This window comes from Erythrolamprus reginae, chromosome 2, assembly GCF_031021105.1.
Source record: "Erythrolamprus reginae isolate rEryReg1 chromosome 2, rEryReg1.hap1, whole genome shotgun sequence".
NCBI lineage: Eukaryota > Metazoa > Chordata > Lepidosauria > Squamata > Dipsadidae > Erythrolamprus > Erythrolamprus reginae.
In genome coordinates this window covers 7,320,291-7,346,504 of record NC_091951.1, presented here as the reverse complement: position 1 = coordinate 7,346,504, position 26,214 = coordinate 7,320,291, and the positions used below count along the sequence as shown (strand labels likewise).

At 43.4% G+C, this 26,214-nt stretch overlaps 1 protein-coding gene across 1 annotated transcript; it reads left to right on the top strand.

The window, feature by feature from the left end:
* The first annotated feature begins 1,000 nt into the window (after window positions 1–1,000).
* On the top strand, window positions 1,001–3,563 carry LOC139159078 (vomeronasal type-2 receptor 26-like). Its single transcript, XM_070736442.1, has 2 exons — window positions 1,001–1,022; window positions 2,653–3,563. The coding sequence occupies exons 1-2, from the start codon at window positions 1,001–1,003 to the stop codon at window positions 3,561–3,563; spliced, it is 933 nt and encodes a 310-aa protein (XP_070592543.1).
* The last annotated feature ends 22,651 nt before the right edge of the window (window positions 3,564–26,214 follow it).

Here is a 26,214-nt window from a genome sequence, read left to right as displayed (position 1 = left end):
GGTGTCAAGTAGGATGAGGAATTCAGATATCTTGTTGATTATACTTCTTGCATTGATCAGTTTACATTTGAGGTTGAGTTTGTGATCAGGGGTGAGATTGGATTGAGTTGAGTTGAAATTGGGTTGAGATGAGGTAGTAAGAGGCGCTCTATCCTATTCGTTGCTTGAAGTGCTGGGGGGGGTCCGTTTGTAGATGAGGGATGGCGGGTGGGGAAGTGTGGGATGGTTAAGATGGGGCAATGGGTTTGTAGATGAAGGGAGGGCTGTGAGTTTTGGTCCTGATGCAATCGGAGCGGTAGTCAATGTAGAGGTTAGTTTCACCTTGGTCACAACGTCTCCGGAGTTCTGCCCGTAGTTCCTGAGAGCGGATGCGTTGGAGTAGTGTAAGGTCTGGTCTGGATCTGAGTTTGTTGTATTTTGCATTATTTCTGGCTATTGAGTTCATGGTCTTAATGAACTGTTGTTTGGTAGTTTCATTTTTGCAGACTATTCTGCATAACCGGGGATCCATTGATCCATCACTGTACTTTAGTACAGGGTCTCTTCTAGAGACCTCTAAGATATCATCAGGAGCAATTAAATGAGGATGGTGGTTGTGGATGATGTTACGTATATTAGATAGATCGGTTTCCCCATTTTCCTCTAGGCCAAAAAGTACAGCGTTATGGTGTTTTTATGTCCATTCCATGGCATCTTGTACCAGGGTGGAGATGTCAGTGGTAGGGTTTGGGGATAGAGGTTTTGGAGGCCTGGACTGGGTGTTGAGAGGTGGTGGCAGGATGGTGCAGGGTACATGTTTTGGTGTTTTAGTGTTTATCAGTTTTTGGATATTTTTTTCAATGGCGGCGATCTGTGGTTCCATGCTTTCAGTGTATGATTTTTGGGATTTAGAGACTGCAGTAAAGATTACATCAGAAAAATTGTCAAAGGGGTCTGGTTTAGGAGTACAGGATGGGCAGAAGTAGTAGAATGAGGGATTGTCTTGAAGAAAAGTGGCGACATGTCTGTTGATGCTGAGGCAGGTGTGATTAGCTGATTTTTTTGCAGGAATGGCATTTTGTAAATCCTTCTTGTGTATTTATATTGGTGTTGCATATAACACAGATGTTATCAGAAACAGTCACTTGGGTTACTTGTTTTTTTTTCCTGCACGGCATGGTCGTGGAGGTGAGGTTAGGAAAACTGTTCGTGGATGACTCCAAACCCTATATTTGTTGTTAGTTGTTTTGAAATACTGTAGTTGTTATTTGTTGCTTGTTTCTTTTCTTTTCTTTTTTTTCTTTTTCCTTCTTCTACCACTTTCCTCTAGGAGGAAGTGTATGTGTGTAGCTTGGTTGGGGGGGCGCTGGTGAGTTCAGGATACGTTTACGTAGGGGTTGGGGGTTTCTAGTTGGTTCTACCAGGTTCTGGTCACTGATCTCTTTTGTCCTTGGTCGGCCTTGTGGTTTGTTTGCTTCTAATGGTGACCAGTCAGCACCCTGGGGTCTATACAAGTCATGTTGGGGCTGGAGGGGAATCCCTTGGTGCATTGAGGGGGGTAGTTGACTGGGCATTGGGGCTCTGAGAAGGCTTGATCCGGGGGCTCAGTGGGAGACCAGATGCCCTCGTTGCTCTGTGGAGGGATCATCTGGGCGTCTGGGCTCTTCAGGGCTTGATCTGGAGGTACCCAGGGAAGCCACCTGGTCTTGCCACTCTTGGGGGGGGGGATCAGTTGGGTGTTGGGACTCTGGAGAGCTTGCGGAAGGGCTCTGAGGGCTCCGGAGGTCTCACCACTCTTGGGGGGATCAGCTGGGCGCAGGGGCTCCGCAGGGGTGGTGGAGGAGCTCCAAGGCTTCAGGGGTTTCGTCACTCCTGGGAGGGATCAGCTGGGCATTGGAAGGTTTCCAATAAATAATCCAATAAATAAATAAGCAAACAAGCAAGTAAACAAACAAACAAACAAACAAATCTGTTCATTTAACATAACCTTCACTAATACAGGCAACTTGAGTAAATTAGCTTCAAAGTAATTAAGTTTGCTTTTTTTCTTGTAGGAAAGTAGAAATTTTTCAAGCCATAAGCAGTAAACATTAAATAAACTAAATTTGATAGGATGAGCATCGTCTGTATCTGGTATGTTAAGACTTGTTATCTGCCAGATTTCTGGAATTATGATAAAGATTAAATGATCCATAGATTAAATGATAAATTATTTCTAGTAATATGGGTTCTTCTGATGGTTCTGGGCATTCCACTGGAAGTCCTGCCAGTCTCAGGACTTCCCTCAAATCTATATTACTATTGTTAGTTGAGAAGTCAAATCCAACTTATCATAAGCCCATTAACAACTTTCCTCTAGGCCTCCCTGTCCTCTACCATCCCCCAGAGTTCATTTAAGCTCACGCTGACTGCTTCAGTGACTCCTTTCAGCCACCTCATTCTTTGCTACCCCCTTCTTCTTTTGCCCTCCATCTTTCTGAGTGTTAGTCTCTTTTCCAGTGTGTCTATCAAATCTATAGATCTTATCTAACAATTTTCTTTTAAAAAAATACTTATTTTCTTTTGGGGTTGAGAAATACATCTTATAAATGTTTCTGGCATCAGCTATCTCAAGAACATGTGAAATATGAAAGAACAGATTGTTAAACAAAATAATCCTTTTGTTTTTCTCAGATATGAAAAAATGCACCATGTGTCCAGATAATCAATATCCAAATGAGAAGAGAATCCAATGCATCCCCAAAGTTCTAACCTTTTTGTCCTATAAAGAACCTCTGGGCATCATCCTGGTCTCCTGTGTCCTGCTTTTGTTTCTAACTACATGCTTTGTTTTAATCATATTCATTAAATGGCGAGAAACACCCATTGTCAAAGCCAATAACCGAGACCTTTCCTATATCCTCCTGGTCTCCCTCCTGCTTTGCTTCTTGTCTCCTCTTCTCTTCATTGGTCAACCAAGGAAAGTCACCTGCCTTCTCCAACAAATGGTTTTCAGCATCATCTTTTCAGTTGCCATTTCTTCTCTCTTGGCCAAAACGATCACAGTGGTGCTGGCTTTTCTGGCCACAAAACCAGGAAACCAAGCAAAGAGATGGTTGGGGAAGAACTTGGCCAACTCCATCATCCTTTCTTCTTCTTCTATCCAAATTATCATTTGCGCCATCTGGCTTAGAGTTTCTCCCTCATTCCCTGACTATGATTTCCACTCCCAGTCTGGAGTGATCAATTTTCAATGCAGTGAAGACTCTGTAGTCATGTTCTACACCACCCTCGGTTACATGGGCATTTTGGCTGTCATCTGCTTCACGGTGGCTTTCCTGGCCAGGAATCTCCCTGGGACCTTCAATGAAGCCAAGCTGATTACCTTCAGCATGCTGATGTTCTGTAGTGTGTGGGTGACTTTTGTGCCTACCTACCTGAGCACCATAGGGAAATACATGGTAGCTGTTCAGGTCTTCTCCATCTTGGCATCCGGTGCTGGTCTGTTGGGTTGCATCTTCATCCCTAAGTGTTACATTATCATTCTGAGGCCAGACCTGAACACAAAGCAGCAGGTTACAGCCAGAATAAATATAAAACCATAAGACCATTATTATATTGTAGAGCACTGTAGAAGTTGCTTGTAGTTGAATGAATTTTTTAAAACATCCACTGCAGTTTAAAGAAAAAAGTATAGCTCTCTACATCAAGCAGAGATTATATAATGGTGAAGACAGGAGAATAGTGATTGTGCAAATTATTAATGGAAATAAAAATATTATGATAGCGGTTATATATGCTCCATCGATCAATCAACCTGCCTTCTTTGCTAATCTTCATAAAAAGATATTCGAAATATGGGAAAGCAACATTTGAATAAATGAAAATTGAACTTAACTTAAGAGATATTTGGCACTACCACAATCCAGATCATAAGCAATATAACCTTTTCTCCTTTCTACATAGATCATGGTCACAAATAAATAAATGAATTAATGGATATTCAAATTTTATAAAATGCCTGGGCCGATCATAACCCCTTATGTTTTTCCAAGTTAATAACAATGGGGATACTATGCTAAAAAACCTACTGGGAAAGCTTATATAAGGGGCATAGCATATATAGTGAAAAGCAAAAAAAACCTAGGAGAGGGGCAGCAAACAAAAGCAAAAAAAATCTAGGAGACAGGCGGCATATAAATCTAATAAAATTATTATTATTATTATTATTATTATCATCATCATCATCATCATCATCATCATCATCATCATCATCATTATTATTATTTTGCTGACTATGTGAAGGAGAACAAGGAGTCAGCATTGATGGAGGTAAACAATAGGAAGCTTCTCAATGTGAAGCAAACTAAGGACCAGTACAGAAAAACTATAACTCAATGTCGTATGGACAGTTGGCGGAACAAAGCATTGCATGGCCAGTTCTTGGAGAAGATTGAAGGCAACACAGCAAACGAGATCACTATGCTGGATTTTGTATTTCATCACCAGTCGGGTGCTTCCCAAGCACCTAGGACTGCGTGATGTAGCGGCGAATTATGTTTGCCAATCCCAGTAAAGCAGCCTTTTGCAATTGACAGATGGAGATTTTGTCAATTCCAATGGTTTTCAAATGTCCGCTGAGATCCTTTGGCACTGCGCCCAGCATGCCAAGTACCACTGGGACCACTTTCACTGGCTTATGCCAGAGTCGTTTCAGCTTGATTTTTAGATCTTTGAATTTCACTAATTTCTCTAGCTGCTTCTCTTCAATTCTGCTGTCTCCTGGGATTGTGATGTTGATGATCCATACTTTCTTTTTCTCCACAATCACAATGTCTGGTGTGTTATGCTTCAGAATTCGGTCAATCTGAAGTTGGAAGTCCCACAGTAGTCTTGCTTCCTCATTTTCAACCACTTTTTCGGGCTTATGATCCCACCAGTTCTTTGCCACTGGTAAATGGTAGTTTCATCTGTTTCTTTACACAGTCTGCATTTTGGATCGTTTGTTGATTTTTCAATTCTGGCTTTGACAGCATTTGTTCTAATGGCCTGTTCTTTTGCCGCCAGTATTAGTCCTTCTGTCTCCTTTTTGAGTGTTCCACTTGTAAGCCATGGCCAGGTCTTTTCTTTATCTAATTTGCCTTCAATCTTCTCCAAGAACTGGCCATGCAATGCTTTGTTCCGCTAATTGTCCATACGACATTGAGTTACAGTTTTTCTGTCCTGGTCCTTAGTTTGCTTCACATTGAGAAGCTTCCTATTGTTGACCTCCATCAACACTGACTCTTTGTTCGCCTTCACATAGTCAGCTAGTGCATGCTTCTCTTCTTCCACTGTCTGCTTCACTTGCAAAAGTCCACTGCCGCCTATTTTCCTTGGTATATACAGCCTTTCAATGTCACTGCGGGGGTGTAGTGCATGATGGATCGTCATTAAATTTCTGGTTTTCCTGTCCAGGTTGTCCAACTCTGCTTGAGTCCAGTTCACTATGCCAGCTGTGTATCTAATGACAGGTATTGCCCATGTACTTATAGCCTTGATAGTGTTGCCACCATTCAGTTTGCTCTTCAAAATTTTTCTGGTCTTCTGGATGTACTCTTTCCTGATCACAGTTTTCACATGGCCATGCTTGATATTATCCAGTTGCAAGATTTATTATTATTATTATTATTATTATTATTATTATTATTATTATTATTAAAAGAAAAATAAGCTAGATGCTTTAATAGTACAGTTGCAAAACTTAGAGAAAGCCTTACAAGAAAATCCAAACTATAATAAAATATTAGCTGATGTGAATATAATTAGGCACAAAATTTACCTGACAACACAGGAGGATGTAGTATGGAAATTAAAAACAGCAAAGCAAAAATACATGGTAGCTGTTCAGGTCTTCTCCATTTTGGCATCCGGTGCTGCAAACAAAACTGGGAGTTGGCTAGCATTTAAGTTAGCAAAAGAAAAGAAAGATAGAACCATAGATTCTGTCAGAATTTTATGTTTCTAAATCAGAAATGGTTGGATGATCTTGGATAGTCGGATAAATTTTTGGATAACCATTTGTCTGAAGTGGTGTAGGGTTTCCTGCCTAAGCTCTACTGGATCAAACAAGAAATCATCACAGATTCAGAGTGACCTCCCAGTTGACTTTGGTGTGTCTACAAGCATAAAGTAGAGACGTATTGCTTTCTCCAACATGGAATGAATGTTTTCACACAATTTTACTTTTCTCTATCAAACCGTACAATATGGGACAGTCAGACATTTCCCTGATTCTGGCATCCCACAATAATTATGGGTTCATCAGCTGACCATTCATCTGAGAACACACATTATAACAACAACAGTGGCAACAGCAACAGCAACAGCAACAGGATTGGACGAGTCCTTGGAGCTCTTCTAGTGCAACCTCCTTGCTTAGGCAGGAAACCATACACCACTTTAGACAAATGGCTATCCATCATCTTCTTAAAAATGTAAAAACTTTCAGTATTGGAGCATTCACAACTTCTGGAGGCAAGTTGTTCCAGGGATTAATTGTTCTAACTGTGAGGAAATTTCTTCTTAGTTCTAAGTTGCTTCTCTCCATGATTAGTTTCCACCCATTGCTTCTTGTTCTACCCTCAGGTGATTTAGAGAATAGTTTGACTCCTGAGTGATGCCTTGGTATACCCACTATAGCTAGTGCAGCTGCATTTTGTAATCTCTGAATGCTTTTCAAAGATAGCCCCATGCAGAGCACATTACAATAGTCATGGCATGAGATGGAGAGGGCATGCATGATCGTGCAAAGGGCCTCCTGATCTAGGTAGGGTTGAAACTGGTGCATGTGGCAAACCTGTGCAAAGATCCCCCTTGCCACAGCTGAGAAGTGATGATCCAGTCTTGGCTGTGGATCTAGGACAGCACCCAAGTTATGAACCTTATCTGAGCAGGTTGTTTTGTCCATACCCAGCACCAGAGATGGACAGATGGTAAGGACATTGTGAGGAAGAACCCACAGCCATTCAGTCTAGTTGGGGTTGAGCTTGAGCCTTTTGACTCTCATCCAGACCCTTATGGTTTCCAGGCACTGGCACATCACATCTACCACCACTGAACTGACATGGAGTGAAAAAGTACAGCTGTGTGTCATCAGTGTACTGCTGGTGCCTCACCTTGTGCTCTCAAATGATCTCACCCAATGGTTTTATTTAGCTGTTGAAAAGGAGAGATGACCAAACCCTGTGGCACCCCACAAAGAAGGGGCTTAGGGGTTGACCTCTGTCCTCCCTCTAACACTGCCTGTGACCAAGCGGAGAGATAGCAGGAGAACCACCGCAAAATGGTGCCTCCCACTCCAGATCCTTCCAGTCATCCCAGAAAGATACCATGATCAATGGTATTAAATGCCACTGAGAGGTGAAGAAGCACCATGACAGAGGAATGACCCCATCCCGGGCATATCAGAGATCATTCATCTGCATGACCAAACAGATTTCTGTGCTATAACTGTGTCCGAAGCTGGATTGAAATGGGTCCAGAAAATCTGTTTCCTCCAAGGACCAGAAGAATTTAGGGGTAGTGATTTCTGACAGTCCCAAAATGAGTGAACAGTGTGGTGAGGTGGTAGGAAAAGCAAGAAGAATGCTTGGCTGCATAGCTAGAGGTATAACAAGCAGGAAGAGGGAGATCGTGATCCTGCTATATAGAGTGTTGGTGAGACCATATTTGGAATACTGTGTTCAGTTCTGGAGACCTCACATACAAAAAGATATTGACAAATTGAATGCGTCCAAAGACTGGCTATGAGAATGATGGAAGGTCTTAAGCCTAAAACTTATCAGGACAGGCTTAATGCACTCAATTTGTATAGTCTGGAGGACAGAAGCAAAAGGGGGGACATGATAGAAACATTTAAATATGTTAAATGGTTAAATAAGGTTCAGGAGGGAAGTGTTTTAATAGGAAAATGAACACAAGAACAAGGGGGCACAATCTGAGGTTAGTTGGGGGAAAGATCAAAAACAACATGAGAAAATATTATTTTACTGAAAGAGCAGTAGATCCTTGGAACAAACCTCCAGCAGACATGGTTGGTAAATCCACAGTAACTAAATTTAAACATGCCTGGGATAAACATATATCCATCCTAAAATAAAATACAGGAAATAGTATAAATAGATCAGTGTTTCCCAACCTTTTTTGAGTCGCAGCACATTATTCCCATTTACAAAATCCTGGGGAACAGTGAGGAGGGGGGCTAAAAAAAAGTTTGGACAAAAAAATTCTCTCTCTTCCTCCCTTTCGCTCTCTTTCTCTCCCCCTCTCTCTTTCCCTCTCTCCCTCTCTTGCTATCTCTTTCTCTCCCCCCTCTCTCCCTCTCTCTTTCTCCCTCTCCCTCTCTTGCTATCTCTTTCTCTCCCCCTCTCTCCCTCTCTCTTTCTCTCTCTCCCTCTATTGCTATCTCTTTCTCTTCCCCCTCTCTCCCTCTCTTGCTATCTTTTTCTCTCCCCCCTCTCTCCCTCTCTCTTACTCTCTCTCCCTGTCTTGCTATCTCTTTCTCTCCCCCCTCTCTCCCTCTCTCTTTCTCTCTCCCTCTCTTGCTATCTCTTTCTCTCCCTCTCTCTTTCTCTCTCTCCCTCTCTTGCTATCTCTTTCTCTCCCCCCTCTCTCCATCTTTCTCCCTCTTTTGCTATCTCTTTCTCTCCCCTCTCTCCCTCTCTCTTTCTCCCTCTCCCTCTCTTGCTATCTCTTTCTCTCTATTTCTCTCCCCCTCTCTCTTTCTCTCTTGCTATCTCTTTCTCTCCCCCCTCTCCCTCTCTCTTTCTCTCTCTCCTTGCTATCTCTTTCTCTCCCCCCTCTCTCCCTGTCTCTTTCTCTCTCTCCCTCTCTTGCAATCTCTTTCCCTCTCTTTCTCTCCCCCTCTCTCCCTCTCTCTTTCTCTCTTTCCCTCTCTTGCTATCTCTTTCTCTCCCCCTCTCTCCCTCTCTCTTTCTCTCAGCAGTGACATTGGGCAGTAGCCGTGGGGCGGTGGCAGTGTGGTCAGCTGTGAGGCAGAACTCCAGAACGGAGGCACCAACAGCGGCAGCTAGACGGGTTGCTGGACGCTGTACATGCTGGCATTGCGCTGGGCATGGACGTGGGGCTGGAGCCTCCATCCTGGCCCAGCCAGCAGGCAAGTGCCAGCCACGCAATTCCAGCATGTCCAGACGCCGCCGGTCGGTGCCTCCGTTCCGGAGCTTTGCCTCACAGCTGACCATCCTGTCACTGCCCCATGGCTACTGCCCACTGCCGCTGTTGCTGCTGCCACCATCACCCTCCCGCTGTGCACCGCCCTCCCGCTGCCGCCGTGCTCCCACCAGGTCCCAAAGCTCACCTGCTGCCGCCGCCAGGGAAGTTCCAGCTGGGCGGGGCACTGCAGCTGCCAGAAAACTTGGAAGGCACAAAGAAGGAAGCTCAGCTTCCAGTCTCACAACTTTTTGCTCTTCGCAAAAAGTTGAGAGACCAGAAGCTGAGCTTCTTTCTTCGCGGCACACCTGACCATGTCTCGCAGCACACCAGTGTGCCGTGGCACACCGGATGGGAAACACTGGACTAGATGGACCATGACATCTTTTTCTGCCATCAATCTTCTATGTTTCTATATTTCTATGACCACAGCAGTTGGAGCACCACCACTTTCTCCACAATACCCACAAATTGTAGGTTGGAGACTGGATGACAGGGAGGCTTCTTGAGAAGAGGCCTCAAAACTGCTTCCTTTAGCAGTTGCAGAAAGGACCCCACATCAAGGAGACGTTGACTAACACATGGAGCCAGCCTCATGTCACCTCCCTGCTGGCGGAAACCAGCCAGGTTTGGCACATTTCCAATAAACAGGTGGAGGCTCTCATCGGTCCCACAGCCTTGTCCACTACATCAGGGATCACAGGATCAAACTCATCCCACACAACAGGACTAAGACTTGCTCTAGTCATCTCAGTTGACATTGCCCAATTGGAGTCCAAATCCACTCGGATCTGAGTGATTTTATCTGTCAGAAACTGAACAAATTTGTCGGCTCTACCCTGTAAGTAGAGTGAAACTCTTGTCTCATTAAGATGAGAGTGAATCACCCTGAAAACGGCAGCTGGGTGAGAATCCACGGACACAGTAAGTGTGGAAAAATGCAAACATTTTGCTGCCCGTATGAACACCAGATAAGTCCTAACATAGGCTCTTAACAGTGTTCAGACTCAAATTTACTGGCTCTCCAGCATCGCTCTAGATGTCTCTTCTACAGGAGGTCCTCAATGAACCAAGGGGCCCTCCTGGATCCTGGCGGTCCTTGGTGATCCTAGGGGCCCTCCTGGATCAATCGCCTCGGAGGGGGTCACAAAAGTGTAATCTGCTCTTTTAAAAAAAAATACTTTATTAGTTTATACAAAAAGGAATAAAATGGGGGAAAGGGAAATGGGGATACAGAAAAAAGAAGGTAGGAAGGGAGTGGGGTAAACAGTATTATTATATCACAGCTTATATATATTATTGCATTTACATTTCAGATATTTGTCCATATGTAAATATTTCGTATTGAGAGTTCTTTTTTAAATATTTTATAGCTGTAGTATTTGGTACCCCAACAATAATGTGGGAAAATAAATGATAAAAAGGGAGAAAAAAGAGAGAGAGAAAAGGAGACGGAGAGAAGAGAAAGAGAAGAGAGATAGGAAAGTAAGAAATATTACCTGCAACCAAGCAGGCGTTTAAGTTGTGACGACTTAGATGAATTATATTTATTGTTTTTGTTAGTGAAAATTTATCGTAAGTTGTGATATTAGTACATTTCTAGTAATTATCAAATGGATTGAACTCAGATAGGGATTGAATTGTTTTTGGTCCGGTTTTTTGGTTATACGTATCTTAATTTTAGTTTATGTTAGGCGATTTTAATTATTTTTTGGTTTGTCATCTTTAGGGTTGGATAGCCATCTGAACCATTTCTCCCAGGCCTTGTAGAACTCTGAATCATTTTTGTTTTGAATTTCCATTGTTAATTTTGTTAGTTCTGCGCATTCCATAATTTTACTGATGATAGTTAGATTTGTCGGGATGTCTTCTTTTTTCCAATGTTGTGCATAAGTTAGTCTAGCGTCCGTTAGTATTTGAATAGTGAGGTATCTGTCTTCTTTACTTAATTTCTGTCTAAAAATGCCCAGAAGAAATAACTCTGGTTTAATTATGATCTTTGTCAATATGACTTGGTCCATTATTCTTTTAATTTGTGTCCAGAACTTTTGGGCGTATGTACAGGTCCACCACATATGATAATATGTTCCCTGGGATTTTTTACATTTCCAACATAAAGAAGATACATTTGGGTACATTTTAGAAAGCCTAGCTGGTGGAAGGTAAGTGTAATCTGCTCTAAAGCCCCCCATGATTCCTTATTCAAGGCAGACATGAGGGACTCAGCCAGATTGTGGACAAGAATGGATATGTCCTGACAGGAAGAACAAAACCCCTACATAACATTTCCCTCAAGGATATATTTGTGATTTTTCACTATTTTTCTCCAGCTATCCTCAAGACATGCAGTCCTGTAAAATTTCAGGATACCCATGGGATAAGTTGTTTTTCATTGTAATTATCACCAACCCTATCAGCCCCAAAGTCATTATGTGAAGTCAAAGGTTGGCCTGACACCAGGTCTTTGAGACCTCTGCAATCACTATATTTAAAATACACATCAGAATGATGAGCCATAGAAGGGAGGCTCATAGAAGGGATCTTGTACCAGAAAAGAATAAATGCCTCGGTGTGACACAAGTTTTGAGACAGGCAAGGTCTATTCTCTTGAAGGTATCTGTGTGAATCAGAAAGATTTTGAATTCTTCTAACTCTTCTTCTCGCTGAACTATGGACCTCCTTTTTCTGTTTCTGATGCTGCTGGTTTCTCAGCCAGTCCCTGGAAAGCTTAGAATGAAATGCCTGCTGAGTTTTCAGAAGCTGGATGGAATAAAGCCATGGAGCTATTACAGGCCAGGAGACCATCTCATTGATATCGTCATCACTGGAAGAAAATTATCAAGCATAACATTGCCTTTCAACATGGCTCCTTATACTAATTTTGACTCGTAAGTCATTAAGTGTGATGGGGTTGCAATCTCTCCATTTGCAATTCTAACACTTTTCTTCTTTTTTCCATTTATTCCTATATTGCAGAGCCTGTCTAATTTACCAAATCATTTTGATTTCCATGGCTTCTTTCTTTGTCTTATTTTGTGGAAGATGCTGAAATCCAAATATGTTGCAGAAAAAAAACCCTTAAAGAGGTCCAGATTATTTTCCTGTCCTTGTTGAATCCCGAGTTTATCATTTTAATAGGGACTTATATTTCAAGATTGGATATAGCCCATTTCCATATATAAAACCATAGATAATAATTTTCTATCTTTATAGGAATAGAGGGTGACTTGTTTTTAGGATGCTTTTCAAGGTCATGTATGTAACATCTTTTTATAATGGTACAACTTCAATGACTGAATGATTATAAATCCTGGCTACTGGGCAGATGAAAATTAGTACTACAAAATAACCATAATTTTGTGATTCTTAACCTTACTGGAAAATGATCACCATGCCATTTTCCCAACGCTCATTAAAATAATATGGTGACTATAATTTTCCTCTGGTTTTGGACCAGTATCTAAGGTTAAGACTCAGAAGACTTATGGAAATAAAGGGAAATAAACTGAAACCGTATTTTGTTATTGCTGTTGATGATGATAATAACTTTTTTTTACATTAGTTTGCCTTTTGACAAATCAAAATTACTACGCTTCATTTTCAATGTTCAAGTGGTCAACAAGATTGCAAGGCTCCTGAGAAATCTCACACTTGGCTACAACATCTTTGACAACTATTTTAACACATTTGGCACATCAGATGCCTTGCTGGACATGCTTTCTACTGGAAAACCCAATATTCCCAACTACAGCTGTGGAAGGAAGGACAACCTCTTGGCTCTTCTTGATGCAGCTAGGAGGGACATCTCCATCCAAATGTCAACATTAATAGGCACCTACAAAATCCCACAGGTTTGTTTGTGTTTTTGTCTATCTGGCAGAATGAATGACGATGGGTGAGCCATAGATTAAACCAGTGATGGCTTTTTTGATTCGCGTGCCAAAAGTGTGGAGGTGCTAGCATGTGTGTGCAGCCTGGAGGCTATTAGGGTCTGGATGGGTGTCAACAGACTCAAACTCAACCCTGATAAGACAGAGTGGCTGAGGGTTTTGCTTCCCAAGGACTGTTGTATCCTGTAATGGCTACTTTGTATCACTGTAAATAGTTTGTTCCTTGTAGAAACGCTGTCTGAGCTAGAATCAGGAAGTCGCTCCTGATTGGCTCAGACGTGCCTGCTCTTTCTTTGGCGGGAACCGCAAATGTATAAAAGGAGCGGTTTCTCCCAGGTAGAGCAGACGGTATCCGCTGAAGTCACTTACCTTTGCTGAGCTGAATAAAGGTACCGTTCTCACCTAACCCTGTCTCTGGGTCTACTTCACTGGCGACGACGGACTAAATAACCACGTGTGCAACATGAACAACCTCCAAATCGGCCGGGCTCCTGAATTCTTCGATCCCGAGAAAACCTCCTGGGACGACTACCTAGCCAACTTCGAGATCTTCCTCGAGGCAGCGGGAATAAGGGACGCCGACGCCGAACGAAAACGGGCCATCTTCCTGAACTACTGCGGTCCAGAAATCCTCGCCCTCGCCCAGACTCTCACCGATCCGCTGCCAGCCAGATCCGTCGCTTATGACGTCCTGCAAGCCAAGCTCGCGAGCCATTTCAAGCCAACAAAACCAGCCATGGTTTTCCGACACCAGTTTTCCAGAATGGCTCAGCTCGAATCGGAATCCATCAATCAATTTGCAACGCGACTTCGAATGGTGCTTGCGAAATGCAAGTTTGACAACCCAGAAGCTCGCCTCACCGATGCCTTAGTCTTCGGCATGAGAAACGCCTCGGTCAGGAACAAACTCCTCACCGAAGACGAACCGACCCTACAGACAGTAATAAAGCTGGCACAAACCGTGGAGGTCGCCGATGCCGCCGCCAAAGAGCTGAAGGAACATGACAAACGAGAAGTCATCGCCAAGATAGACTCCACGTTTTCCCGCGCCGAGGACCCAGACGACCTCAGCCCACCATCTCGCAACGAGGACAGCTGTTTTCTGCTGCAAGACCAGCCGAGACAACACAGATACCCTCACCCCGCCGCCCCCTGCGCCGGCTGCCGAGGAAACCATCCGCGCCAACGATGCCCTTTCCGGGATGCCATATGCCGCCGCTGCAACCGACGCGGCCACATCGCCGAAGCCTGCAGAGCATCTGTACCGGAGGAAACCTTCTCCACTCCGCGCCATCAACGCCCCCAGAATCAAACACCTCAACCGCGGGAAAACCGACCTTTCCGTTTTTCCAGCCGAAAGAACTACTCAACCGCTAACCGCGACTACTCAAGAGGTAACACTCAATTTTCCGTGAATAACACGGCAACTAAAAATGGGGGCAAGATTGTAGTTTCACTACTTCTGAACAACAAGCCATGCTCTATGGAGCTTGACACGGGGTCTAAATACACCATTATGCCGTGGGAGAAGCTTAAATTGTACATGCCTAGCCTATCTAAATCTGAGCTATTGCAAACGTCATTGGTAATTAGAGATTTTCAAGGGGGGATAATCTCTGTTCTGGGCAAAGTAAATGTACCTATCGTGTTTAAGAATGTTAAATGTACCCTGCCTATGATTGTTGTTGCAGGGGCTAAGCACTCTCTCCTGGGGTTAGCTTGGATGGAACCTTTAGGAATTGAAATTTCTGGTATTTGTACTGTTAACTCTGATAACATGCCTAACTTTTTGCAAGAATTCCCAGAGGTGTTTAGCCCCACCTTGGGATCATATAAAGGGCCCCCTATCTCATTTTCTATTGACCCCAAGGTCCCGCCTGTTCGGCTCAAACCTCGCAGGGTACCCCTTCCGCTCCTCCCCAAACTCGACCTGCAGCTGGATAAGCTCATAAGCCAAGGCATTTTAGTTCCTGTGGAGCAGGGGCCATGGGAAACACCCATAGTCACGCCCCTAAAACCAGATGGCTCTTTAAGGGTTTGCGCTGACTATAAATCTACGCTAAATAAAGCCCTCCAACATCACTCTTACCCCATTCCGGTGGTACAACAACTCCTTCACTCCCTGGGGGAAGGGAAAAGGTTTGCAAAGATCGATTTAGCGCAAGCTTATCAACAATTACCTGTCGATGAACCGACAGCAAACGCGCAAACAATTGTGACCCACAGGGGTGCCTTTAAATGTACCAGATTACAGTTTGGAGTAAGCATAGCCCCAGGGATATTTCAAAGCATAATGGAATGTTTGTTATCTGGGATTAAAGGGGCCATTCCCTATTTTGATGACATCTTAATTGCAGGGGGAAACCAAGAACAGCTCAACAAAAGAAAAAGGGAAGTACTTCAGAGACTGCAGGACAAAGGGTTAAGAATTAAACCTGACAAATGTGTCTGGGGAACCAACAGTGTAGAATTCCTAGGATATAAAATCGATAGGGAAGGTATCCACCCCACGACTGAGAAACTGAGAGCCATTAGAGAAGCCCCAGAGCCACAAAATAAGACAGAATTGCAAGCTTTTTTAGGCCTTCTTAACTTTTACTCTGTCTTTTTAAAACAGAAGGCAACAGCAGCAGAGCCTCTACACCAGTTACTCCAGAAAGAAACCCCTTGGACATGGGAGAGAACTGAACACGAAGCCTTTGTACAAATAAAATAGTTGTTAACTTCTAGAAGTGTGGTAGTCCAGTATAGTACTTCGCTACCCATCAGGCTTACGTGCGATGCTTCCCCTTACGGCGTGGGAGGAGTCTTGGCACACGTTTTGCCTAATAATACAGAGGCCCCAATTGCTTTCTTTTCCAGAACAATGACCAATACTGAAAGAAATTATAGCCAACTAGACAAGGAGGCTCTAGCTTTAGTGGCAGGGGTGAAGAAGTTTCATAATTACCTTTTTGGGAGGAGTTTTGAATTGGTTACTGACCACAAGCCTTTACTAGGTCTTTTAGCCCCCAACAAGCCTACTCCTCCATTTATGTCCCCAAGGTTAATCAGATGGGCCCTTTTCCTCTCAGGATACCAGTACGAGCTCATTCGTAAAGGGGGTAAAACCATCAACCACGCAGATGGTCTCAGTAGGTGCCCCATGGCAGAGTTAGTGGAGGACCCTGCCCCATCTGCTGATGTCCTAATGATAGAACTCAAAGACAACCCACTAACTACTGCAAGGGAAGTGGCTGCACACACGCAGCAAGATCCAATCCTACAACAGGTGGTAAACTGTGTACTTAAGGGATGGCAGAATGACTGTGTGGAACCTGAATTGTGTGACTTCAAAACCAAAAGACTAGAATTGTCATATGTGAAAGGTTGCCTGTTGTGGGGGGATAGAGTGATCATTCCTAAAAGCCTAAGGGTCAAGGTACTCAAAATGTTACATGTGGGCCATCCTGGGATTGTCAGGATGAAGAGCCTAGCTAGGGGGCACTTATGGTGGCCAGGTTTGGATGCTGATATTGAAAACTGGGTAGCCAAATGTGATCCATGCCAAGAGTCACGGCCTAACCCCCCCAAAACAACTCCAGCAGAATGGGAGCAACCTGCAGGGCCATGGTCCAGGGTCCATATTGATTTTGCAGGGCCAGTGGGGTCACAATACTTCTTGATAGTAGTTGATGCATTTTCCAAATGGGTGGAAATCATAGCAATGAACAATATAACCACAAGTGCCACCATCAGGGTTCTGCGCCGGCTGTTTGCTACCCATGGTTGCCCTGATATCTTAGTGTCTGACAATGGGCCACAATTAACGGCCAGACAGTTTGAATTGTTCTTAGATAATCTGGGAGTCAGACATGCACTCATCTCGCCTTACTCGCCCTGGGCTAATGGTTTGGCAGAACGTTACGTTCGGGTGGCAAAGGAAGCATTGCGCAGGTCAGGCCCTGGAGATGTACAACAGAATTTGGACCAGTTCTTGTTAACCCAGCACATTACCCCAAACTCTCACATGCACGTAAGCCCTGCTGAGTTACTAATGGGAAGGAAACTGAGGTCCCCACTGGATAGGTTACACCCAAGGTTTTGTACCAATAACCCAATGTATGTAAACCCTGAAAGACAAATGTATTTGGGACAAAATGTGTTTGTAAAAAATTTTGATGGAGGTGTAAACTGGATGAAGGGAATTGTTGTTAAACAAACTGCTCCTAAAACATATATTGTAAAACTGGAAGATGGTCGAATGTGGAAGCGGCACATTGACCACATACGAAAACGCATGGAAAACTCCCTGGAGCAAACCGCTGACACAGACTCTCCCTTTTTAACAGACTTTAACACACAACCCGATTTAATAGACATTCAATTGGACTTATCGGGTCAGGGAGGATCCTCCAGCGACGCCGAACCATCTTCATCCTCCGAAGTCGGCGTTGTTCCTGCCAGGCCGAATCAGCAGGCCGGAGCCCAAACCATGCCCCAACCGCGCCGGGGAAGTATCAGCGAACCAACCTCCACCGTCGGCAGCGAGGACGCAACTGAACTGCGCAGGTCGGAGCGAGCCTCGCGGAGACCCAGCAGATTGGAGGACTTTGTCACGTGGCTTTCGTGATTGATGTATCCAGACTAAGGAGGGAGGGGTGTTGTATCCTGTAATGGCTACTTTGTATCACTGTAAATAGTTTGTTCCTTGTAGAAACGCTGTCTGAGCTAGAATCAGGAAGTCGCTCCTGATTGGCTCAGACACGCCTGCTCTTTCTTTGGCGGGAACCGCAAATGTATAAAAGGAGCGGTTTCTCCCAGGTAGAGCAGACGGTATCCGTTGAAGTCACTTACCTTTGCTGAGCTGAATAAAGGTACCGTTCTCACCTAACCCTGTCTCTGGGTCTACTTCAAGGACAATTCCATCTGTTCGTCCATTACCCTGGGGGGGGGGGTTACTGACCCCCTCAGAGAGGGTCCGCAACTTGGGCATCCTCCTCAATCCACAGCTTACATTAGAGAACCATCTTTCAACTGTGGCGAGGGGGGCGGTGCCCAGGTTCGCCTGGTGCACCAGTTGCGGCCCTACCTGAACCAGGACTCACTGCTCACAGTCACTCATACCCTCATCACCTCGAGGTTTGACTACTGTAATGCTCTCTACATGGGGCTACCTTTGTAGAGTGTTCGGAAACTTCAGGTCATGCAGAATGCAGCTGCGAGAGCAATCATGGGCTTCCCTAAATATGCCCATATCACACCAACACTCCGCAGTCTGCATTGGTTGCTGATCAGTTTCCAGTCACAATTCAAAGTGTTGGTTATGACCTATAAAGCCCTTCATGGCACCGGGCCAGATTATCTCAGGGACCGCCTTCTGCCGCATGAATCCCAGCGACCGGTTAGGTCCCACAGAGTGGGCCTTCTCCGGGTCCCGTCATCTAAACAATGTCGCTTGGCGGGACCCAGGGGAAGAGCCTCCTCTGTGGCGGCCCCGACCCTCTAGAACCAACTCCCCCCAGAGATTAGAATAGCCCCCACCCTCCTTGCCTTTCGTAAGCTCCTCAAAACCCACCTATGCCGTCAGTCATGGGGGAATTAAGATAATCTTTCCCCCTAGGCTTCTACAATTTATGCATGGTATGTTTGTATGTATGATTGGTTTTATAACAAAGGGTTTTAGCTGTTGTAGTATTGGATTTTTACATTGTTTTTTGTCACTGTTGTTAGCCGCCCCGAGTCCATGGAGAGGGGCGGCATACAAATCCAATAAACAAACAAACAAACAAACAAATAATAAATAAATAAGCAAATAAACAAATAAACAAACAAACAAACAAACAAACAAATAAATAAATAAATAAATAAATAAATCTTCTGTCAAACACTTGTGAAGATGAGGAGAAATTCTGGGTCCAATCAAATTGTCTTCTTTACAAAAGGAAGCAATGAAAAAAACCCCTACAAAGACAGGGTTTGGAATACATTCTTGGTAGAAAGTAACAATGAAAGAGCTTGCAAGTCTGTAAGAGCTGGGAACATCGTTAGCACCTGGTTCGGGCTGGAAAGGAACTTACTCAGAGCAAGTTAATGAAACAAACCCTGCAAAGCCTTAGGGCTTGGAAAACATTCTTCGCAGAGAGAAACAATGAAAGAGCCTACAAGGTAAGAGCTGGGAAGATTGTCAGCAGCTATTTAGGGCTGGAAAAAACCCAGCTACATTCAGAGTATAAGACAAACCCAAATTATCAGCCTCTTTTAGGGAGGAAAAAAGGTGTGTCTTATACACCAAAAGTTGAAGTCTATGGGTTATAAAGGGGCCACAGCTTCCCAACAGAATGAGAAGTGGGGTGTTGCAGCTGTTACTCATTACCTTTAAGCCACCCCGTCACATGATCATCAAGCCACTCCCACCTGGTCACATGGCTGGCAAGCCACTCCTATCCAGTCTCATGGTTGACAAGACACTCCCCTCGGGTCACATGACCATCAAGCCACACCCATAAAATAAGCCATACCCACAGTGTGGTAGTAAAAATTGTTGTAGCCCATTACTGTGTATAATTGGGTATCATCGGCGTACTGATGATACCTCACCCCATGCCGTTGGATGATCTCACCCAGAGGCTTCATGTAAATGTTAAATAGTAGGGGGGAGGGGACAGACCCTTGCAGCACCCCACAAAGAAGTGGCTGAGGGGTGGACCTCTGCTGCCCCACTAACACTGACTGCGAACAACCAGAGAGATAGGAGGAGAACCACCATAAAATGGTGCCTTCCAGCCCTTCCAGCTGTCGCAGAAGGATACTATGGTCAATGGTATTGAATACTGCTGAGAGTCAAGAAGTACCAAGATAGAGGAATGACCCCTATCCCAGGCCCGCCAGAGATCATCCATCAGTGTGACCAAAGTGTTTTCCATGCTGTGACTGGTCCTGAAACCAGACTGAAAGGAGTCCAGATAATTGACTTCGTCCAAAGACTGACAGAGCTGGAGTGCCACCATTTTCTCGAAAACCTTACCCAAGAAGGGCAGGTTGAAGACCGGCCTAAAGTTCTTCAATTGAGCTGGATCCAGGGATGGTTTCTTGAGGAGGGGTTGCACAACCACTTCCTTCAGCAGCTGCAGAAATGACCCTCACTCAAGGAAGCGTTAATCAGCACCTGGATCAAGCTGCATATTTTCTCCTGGCTGGCCGAAATCGGCAAGGAGGAGTATGGGTCCAGTAAACAGGTGGTGGAACTGACAACTCCCATGGCCTTGTCCACTTCACCAGGAGTTCCCATATAAAACTCATCCCAAATAACAGGACTAAGACCTGTTCCTGTTGCCTCTGTCTGCATTGTCCAATTGGAGTCCAGATCATTCTGAACCTGAGCAACTTTATCTGCAAGAAACTGAACAAATTCCTCAACTCTACCCTGCAAGGGCTCCACCATTTCCTCCCTATTCTTGCTGGCTGAGAATCTGCAGATGTAATAAGGACAGTAACATACGCCAACTTTGCCACCTCTATTGCCACAAGTTAAGTCCTAATATAGACTCTTACCTGTGTTCAGTCTGACTCAGAGTTACTGGCATTCCATGCTTGCTCTAGGCATCTCTTTTAGCATTTTATCCCCTGGAGTTCCTCAGTGAACCAAGGAGATCTCCAGGATCTACTACCTTCAGAGTCCCCAATGCGGCCTTAATTCATGCCGTCACCAGGAACCTGGCTGAACTATGGACAAATGAGTTGGGAATTACCCCATGCTCCCTCTAAAACCCATACGGGTCCATTAGGTGCCTGGGGCAGAACCACCTAGTTTTTTCCACCTCCCTGTGATGGGGGATTGGTCAGTCTAAATCCAGCCTCAGCAGGGAGTGATCTGACCATGACAAGGGTGTGGTGAGAAACACCAAGTCGAGTGTATTTCTCCCTCTATGAGTTGGATCTTGGATTACTTGGGTCAGGTCCATGGTTGTCATGGAAGCCATGAACTCCTGCGCCACTTGTGAGGTTTCATTGAGTGATGGTAGGTTAAAGTCTACCAGGACCGCAAGCCTGGGGAACTCCACTGCCAACCCAGCTATCACCTCGAGCAGCACAGGCAGGGCTGTTGCAACATAGCTGGGAGGCAGGTATGTTAACAGCAAGCCCACCTGAACTCCTAAATCCAATCTCAAGAAGAGAGGTTCACAACTGGCAATTTTGGGGGCAGAGACTCTGTGAGAGCTTAGAGTCTTCTGGACAATGACTGCCACTCCCCCATCCTTTCCCTGCTGTCACGGCTGATGCAAGACCAGAAACCCGTCTGGGAACATTTCCGAGAGAGGTACTCCTCCCTCAGGTCCCAGCCAGGTTTCGGTCACACAATTAATAGCCACTCCTTTCCCCCATCCCTGGGGTAATAGCTGATGTCACAGCTGAAATCTGGCTGGGCATATCTCTGAAAGGGGAACACTCCCTGGGGACCCAGCCATGTTTCAGTTACACAAGTGTGTATGATTTTCTCTATTCTTTTTTTTAATTTAACTTTTTTGTGTGTGTTTTGTATATGGTCTTGATAAGGTTCTGTGTTTTATATTCAATATGTTGAAATGTCCTAATTGCTAATCAACAAAAAATATTGTAATGTGTGTATGAAAATCCAGTTTGGATTGATAAAAAATCTATATTTTACTTAGCCCCAAATATTTTATTTAACTCCAAATATTACACAGCATTATTCGCTGCTTTTTCAGATCAGCCATGAATTTGTTTCAGAGGCTCTGAGTGATAAAAGTCAATTCCCCCTTTTCCACCGGATGCATCCCAAACAAGGGGTTCAGTTCCCAGGAATTGTTCAACTACTTGTCTATTTCCAATGGACCTTGATTGGTCTCTTTTCTTCAGACACAGAAAACGGAGAGAATTTCATGAGGACTTTGACTCCTATGCTAGTCAGGAATGGAATTTGTGTTGTTCTATCCCAACGATTCTCAACAACTGGAAACACAGCACCCATCAGGGAGGCCATATCTAAGTGGAGACAAGTTAATGTCTATGTTCAGTTTATAGAACATCATTCCTGGTTGGACAGACTTCTTTACTTCCAGTTAGCCCTTGAAGGTATGCCAGGACCCATTGGGAAAAAAATCTGGATTATGACACTCTTTGTGACTTGGCAAATTCATTACTATGATCTTTTCAAGTATGTCCATAGTATTGTGACCTTTGCTTTTCAGGAGAATAAAAGACAAAAAGACGATGCCTTTCAACTCATTTTTTTTGTGGATCATCAATTTCAAGATCAGTCTTTTCACTGTTTGTTTTCGAAGCACCTCTTGTCAGCCAAAGGCCGGAGAAGATGCACCCAGAAAGCACCACTGAGCACCAAAAACAAAAATAAAATGACAAATGATCATACAGTTTACAGTGTCATTAAGACTTTAGCCCATGCCTTGAATGCTGTGTATCTCTCCAGACTGAGGAGGAGAGTGAATAAGGCCAAAGAGAAGATTGCAGCTCTAAGGCTGGAGCCATGGCAGGTAATAGGATCTGATAAGGATCCATCAGATTTACTTCCCTTGGAGAAAGAATCCATAGGAAAAAAGAGGGGCACAATCTCATTGTACTTTGCTACAAAAGGCCAACAGGCTTGGTCAATCTAATCACAGATTGTGGATAATATTCCAAAGTGCAGGCATTATAACACATATAATTTGATACTAAACACTGCTAATTTTAAAAAGGAGGTATGTCACTTCAAATAAACTCCTGTGCCAGGGTTCCCAGTAATAGATCCATTGTAAGCAACAACTCCAAAGCAGGTTGATTCATGAAAGAATAGCTTTATTGGAAATATCAAATTGGCACATGTTTGGTGAAAACTAACTCTGGGAGGCCCCTTGGTTTTCACCTAATTGAAAGAAAGTAAAACTGGTGGGAGATTTGTATTTTTGGACCTACAAGATTCTTTTAATGTAGTCTTAGGGAGAAAATTAGCCTGGCAACGTCTTTGATAAATCAATCCTTCATGGAAGTCAGCTTGTTGTTCTAAAGAAGATTACGAATAATCTCATGTTTGTTCAATTTATTTCTGGGCTATTTTGGAATATTCCTTATAATTGCCAATTTTTACAATCATATTTATCAACATATATATATTATCAATATATGATAAACATTTGTTTTTCATTTTATAAGAAAATGCTGATATATAGTGAGATAGCTCCCAAGTAAGAATACAGTGTTCCCTCGATTTCCGCGGGTTCGAACTTCGCGAATAGCCTATACCACAGTTTTTCAAAAAATATTAATTAAAAAAATACTTTGCATTTTTTTCCCTATACCACGGTTTTTCCCACCCAATGATGTCATACGTCATCTCCAAACTAATAACTTTTGCAAATAAATAACACAAAAAATTATTGTTAAAAAATAATTATGTTTATAAATATCAGGATCACTGTGTCTTATTCAATGGTGAGTACCAGTAATAATGGTGAGTAAATGGTTGTTAAGGGAATGGGAAATGGTAATTTAGGGGTTTAAAGTTTTAAGGGATGGCTTGTGATACTGTCCATAGCCAAAAATGGTGTATTTACTTCCGCATCTCTACTTCGCGGAAATTTGACTTTCGCGGACGGTCACGGAACGCATCCCCCACGAAAATTGAGGGCACAATGTATTTTCAAGTTAGACAACTATAGAGGGAAGATTCCTATGTGAAAAGACCACCTGAATGAAGAAATCAAGTCATCTACTTTTACAATTCCTGGATGTCTCAATTCTAGTTCCACCCCTTTCTGGAGAAGAATGAGTTTTGCAATATTTCTCAGATGAAACTGTACTTGGACCAAAATGGAGATATAACAGCAGATCTGGACATCTCACTCTGGGTGGTTGACCCCAAGAAGTATCTTATCAGAAGGCCACTAGCGAGTTTTGAAAGACAGAGATTTGTCATCAACAAAGATATTGTTCATCTGTCAAAGTTGAAGATGCTCCACCAGGTGGGTAAAATATTGATACATTTTTCTCTGTTTTCCAAAGCTTGAGGATTTATTTCAAGTAGGCTAAATCTGGACATCAAGGAGGATGACTCTCATTTAGAATTGAATGTGGGGATAGTACAGATATTGTTCTATTAGACTACTTGTGAGATTTCAGTACTAATAATTGCCACATAGTGCAGGAAAAAGGAGGCGGTTGGAATACTTTACTAGACACAACATAAAACAAGATCACCTCCCAGGTGATGGAGGAAGGAGGTGAACAGTGAATTCTGTCAAAACTGAAGATGCTGAACAAGGTAGGTGAAATATTGACACATTTTCTCTGCTTTCCAAAGCCTGAGGACCCATTTCAAATAGGTTAAGCCTAATCACCAAGACAGATGATAGAATAGAATAGAATAGAATATAATTTTTATTGGCCAAGTGTGATTGGACACAAAAGGAATTTGTCTTGGTGCATATGCTCTCAGCGTACATAAAATAAAATATACATTTGTCAAGAATCATGTGGTACAACACTTAATTATTGTCATAGGGGTCAAATAAGCAATGAAGAAGCAATATTAATAAAAAATCTTAGGATATAAGCAACAAGTTACAGTCATACAGTCAACTGAGAACTGAGAATGTGGGTGTCAACATCAAACTAAACCTGGCAGAATCCATTTCCTTGTTCATCATTGCCATACAGTGCAGGGGGGGGGGGAGGAGATTGGAATGTTTTATTTATTTTTATTAATTGGATTTATATGCCACCCTTCTTTGGGGACTCAGAGCAGCTTTACTAGACACAACATAAAACTTTTTCTGAGAACCAAGGTCACATCCCAGATGATGGAGGAAGGAGGATAAGAGTGCCTGAGGAGCCCACCAATTAACCTAGTTGGCCAATGTAACTAGTGACATTGGGGGAATGGGTTATTGCTTATTTTAACTCCACTGAAACTGTGGGAAAGGTTCAGAATTGGTTTTACACTAGGTGTCCTGATATGATCATGTACCCAATAAAGAAGTTCTTTGAGGAAAGCAATAGCCTTGGAGTCCTGATTTGCTTGGGTTTGTTAGTCAGAACCTTAACAGTGGTTACATGAAGAGTGGAGGAGTTAATTTAATACAGCCACCAGAAGGAACAAACTGTTTATTGTTTAATGTTTAAAGCTTTCCTCAATTCCATCGCTTTAGTCTTTAGTAAGTAGAAAAGTCAGGTTTTGCAATATGATGTTCCAGTAGCCTAAGCAAGTAACTAAATGAAGAAACTACCTCTAATTACTGTATTTTTCAGACTATAAGACACACCAAATTTCAAAGAGGTCAGTAAGAAAAAATAGTTATTGTATTCCTGGCCCCCAGGATCATTCTGCAAGCCTCCCAAACCCTCTGTATGCCCCATTTTTTTTTACAAAAATGAGTGGTAAGAGGGTTTGGGAGCCTGTAGAGAGCTCCTAGAGGTTGGGGGAAAGGCAAAAACACTCCTGTTTTTGTGAAAAATGCCCTGTTTTTTGTCCTTTTTTGTAGGGGTGAGCAGAGGGCTTGGGGGGGTGGCTGTAGAATGCTCCTAGAGGCTGGGGGAAAGGCAAAATGCCTTTGTTTTGTGAAAAACGGCCCATTTTTTTTCCTATTTTGTTTACAAAAATGGGGAGGGCAGAGGGTTTGGGGCACCTGCAGAGTGCTTCTTGGGGCTTGAAGAATGCAAAAACACCCCCATTTTGTGAAAAAACAGCCCATCTTTTGCAAAAACAGGGGTGTTTTTGCCTTCTCCAAGTGTCCAGGAACATGGGGGTGGGGCTTTGGGAGTCCCAAAATTGCTGTATGTGGTGTATAAAATGCACAACATTTCCACCCACTTTTTTTGGGGGGGGGAGGGGGGTCTTATACTCTGAAAATACGGTAAATCTCTTGAAATCATTTGGAAGTAGTCAGAAATTTCATATGAACCTAAGTGAAGCCCAGAGACTATTTGGCTAATGTTCATATTGACCTCCATATTCAATGGATGGCTAGTTCTCATACATTTTCTTTGGTGTTTTTTTTTCTCAGTCTCTGCCTCAGTCCAAATGTGTGGAAAATTGTCTTCCTGGATTTGTCAAGAGGGCTCGAGAAGGAGAGCCAGCTTGTTGCTATGATTGTGTTCCTTGTCCAGAGGGGACCATCTCCATTCAGAAAGGTGAATGATACAAGATTTATTTATTTAT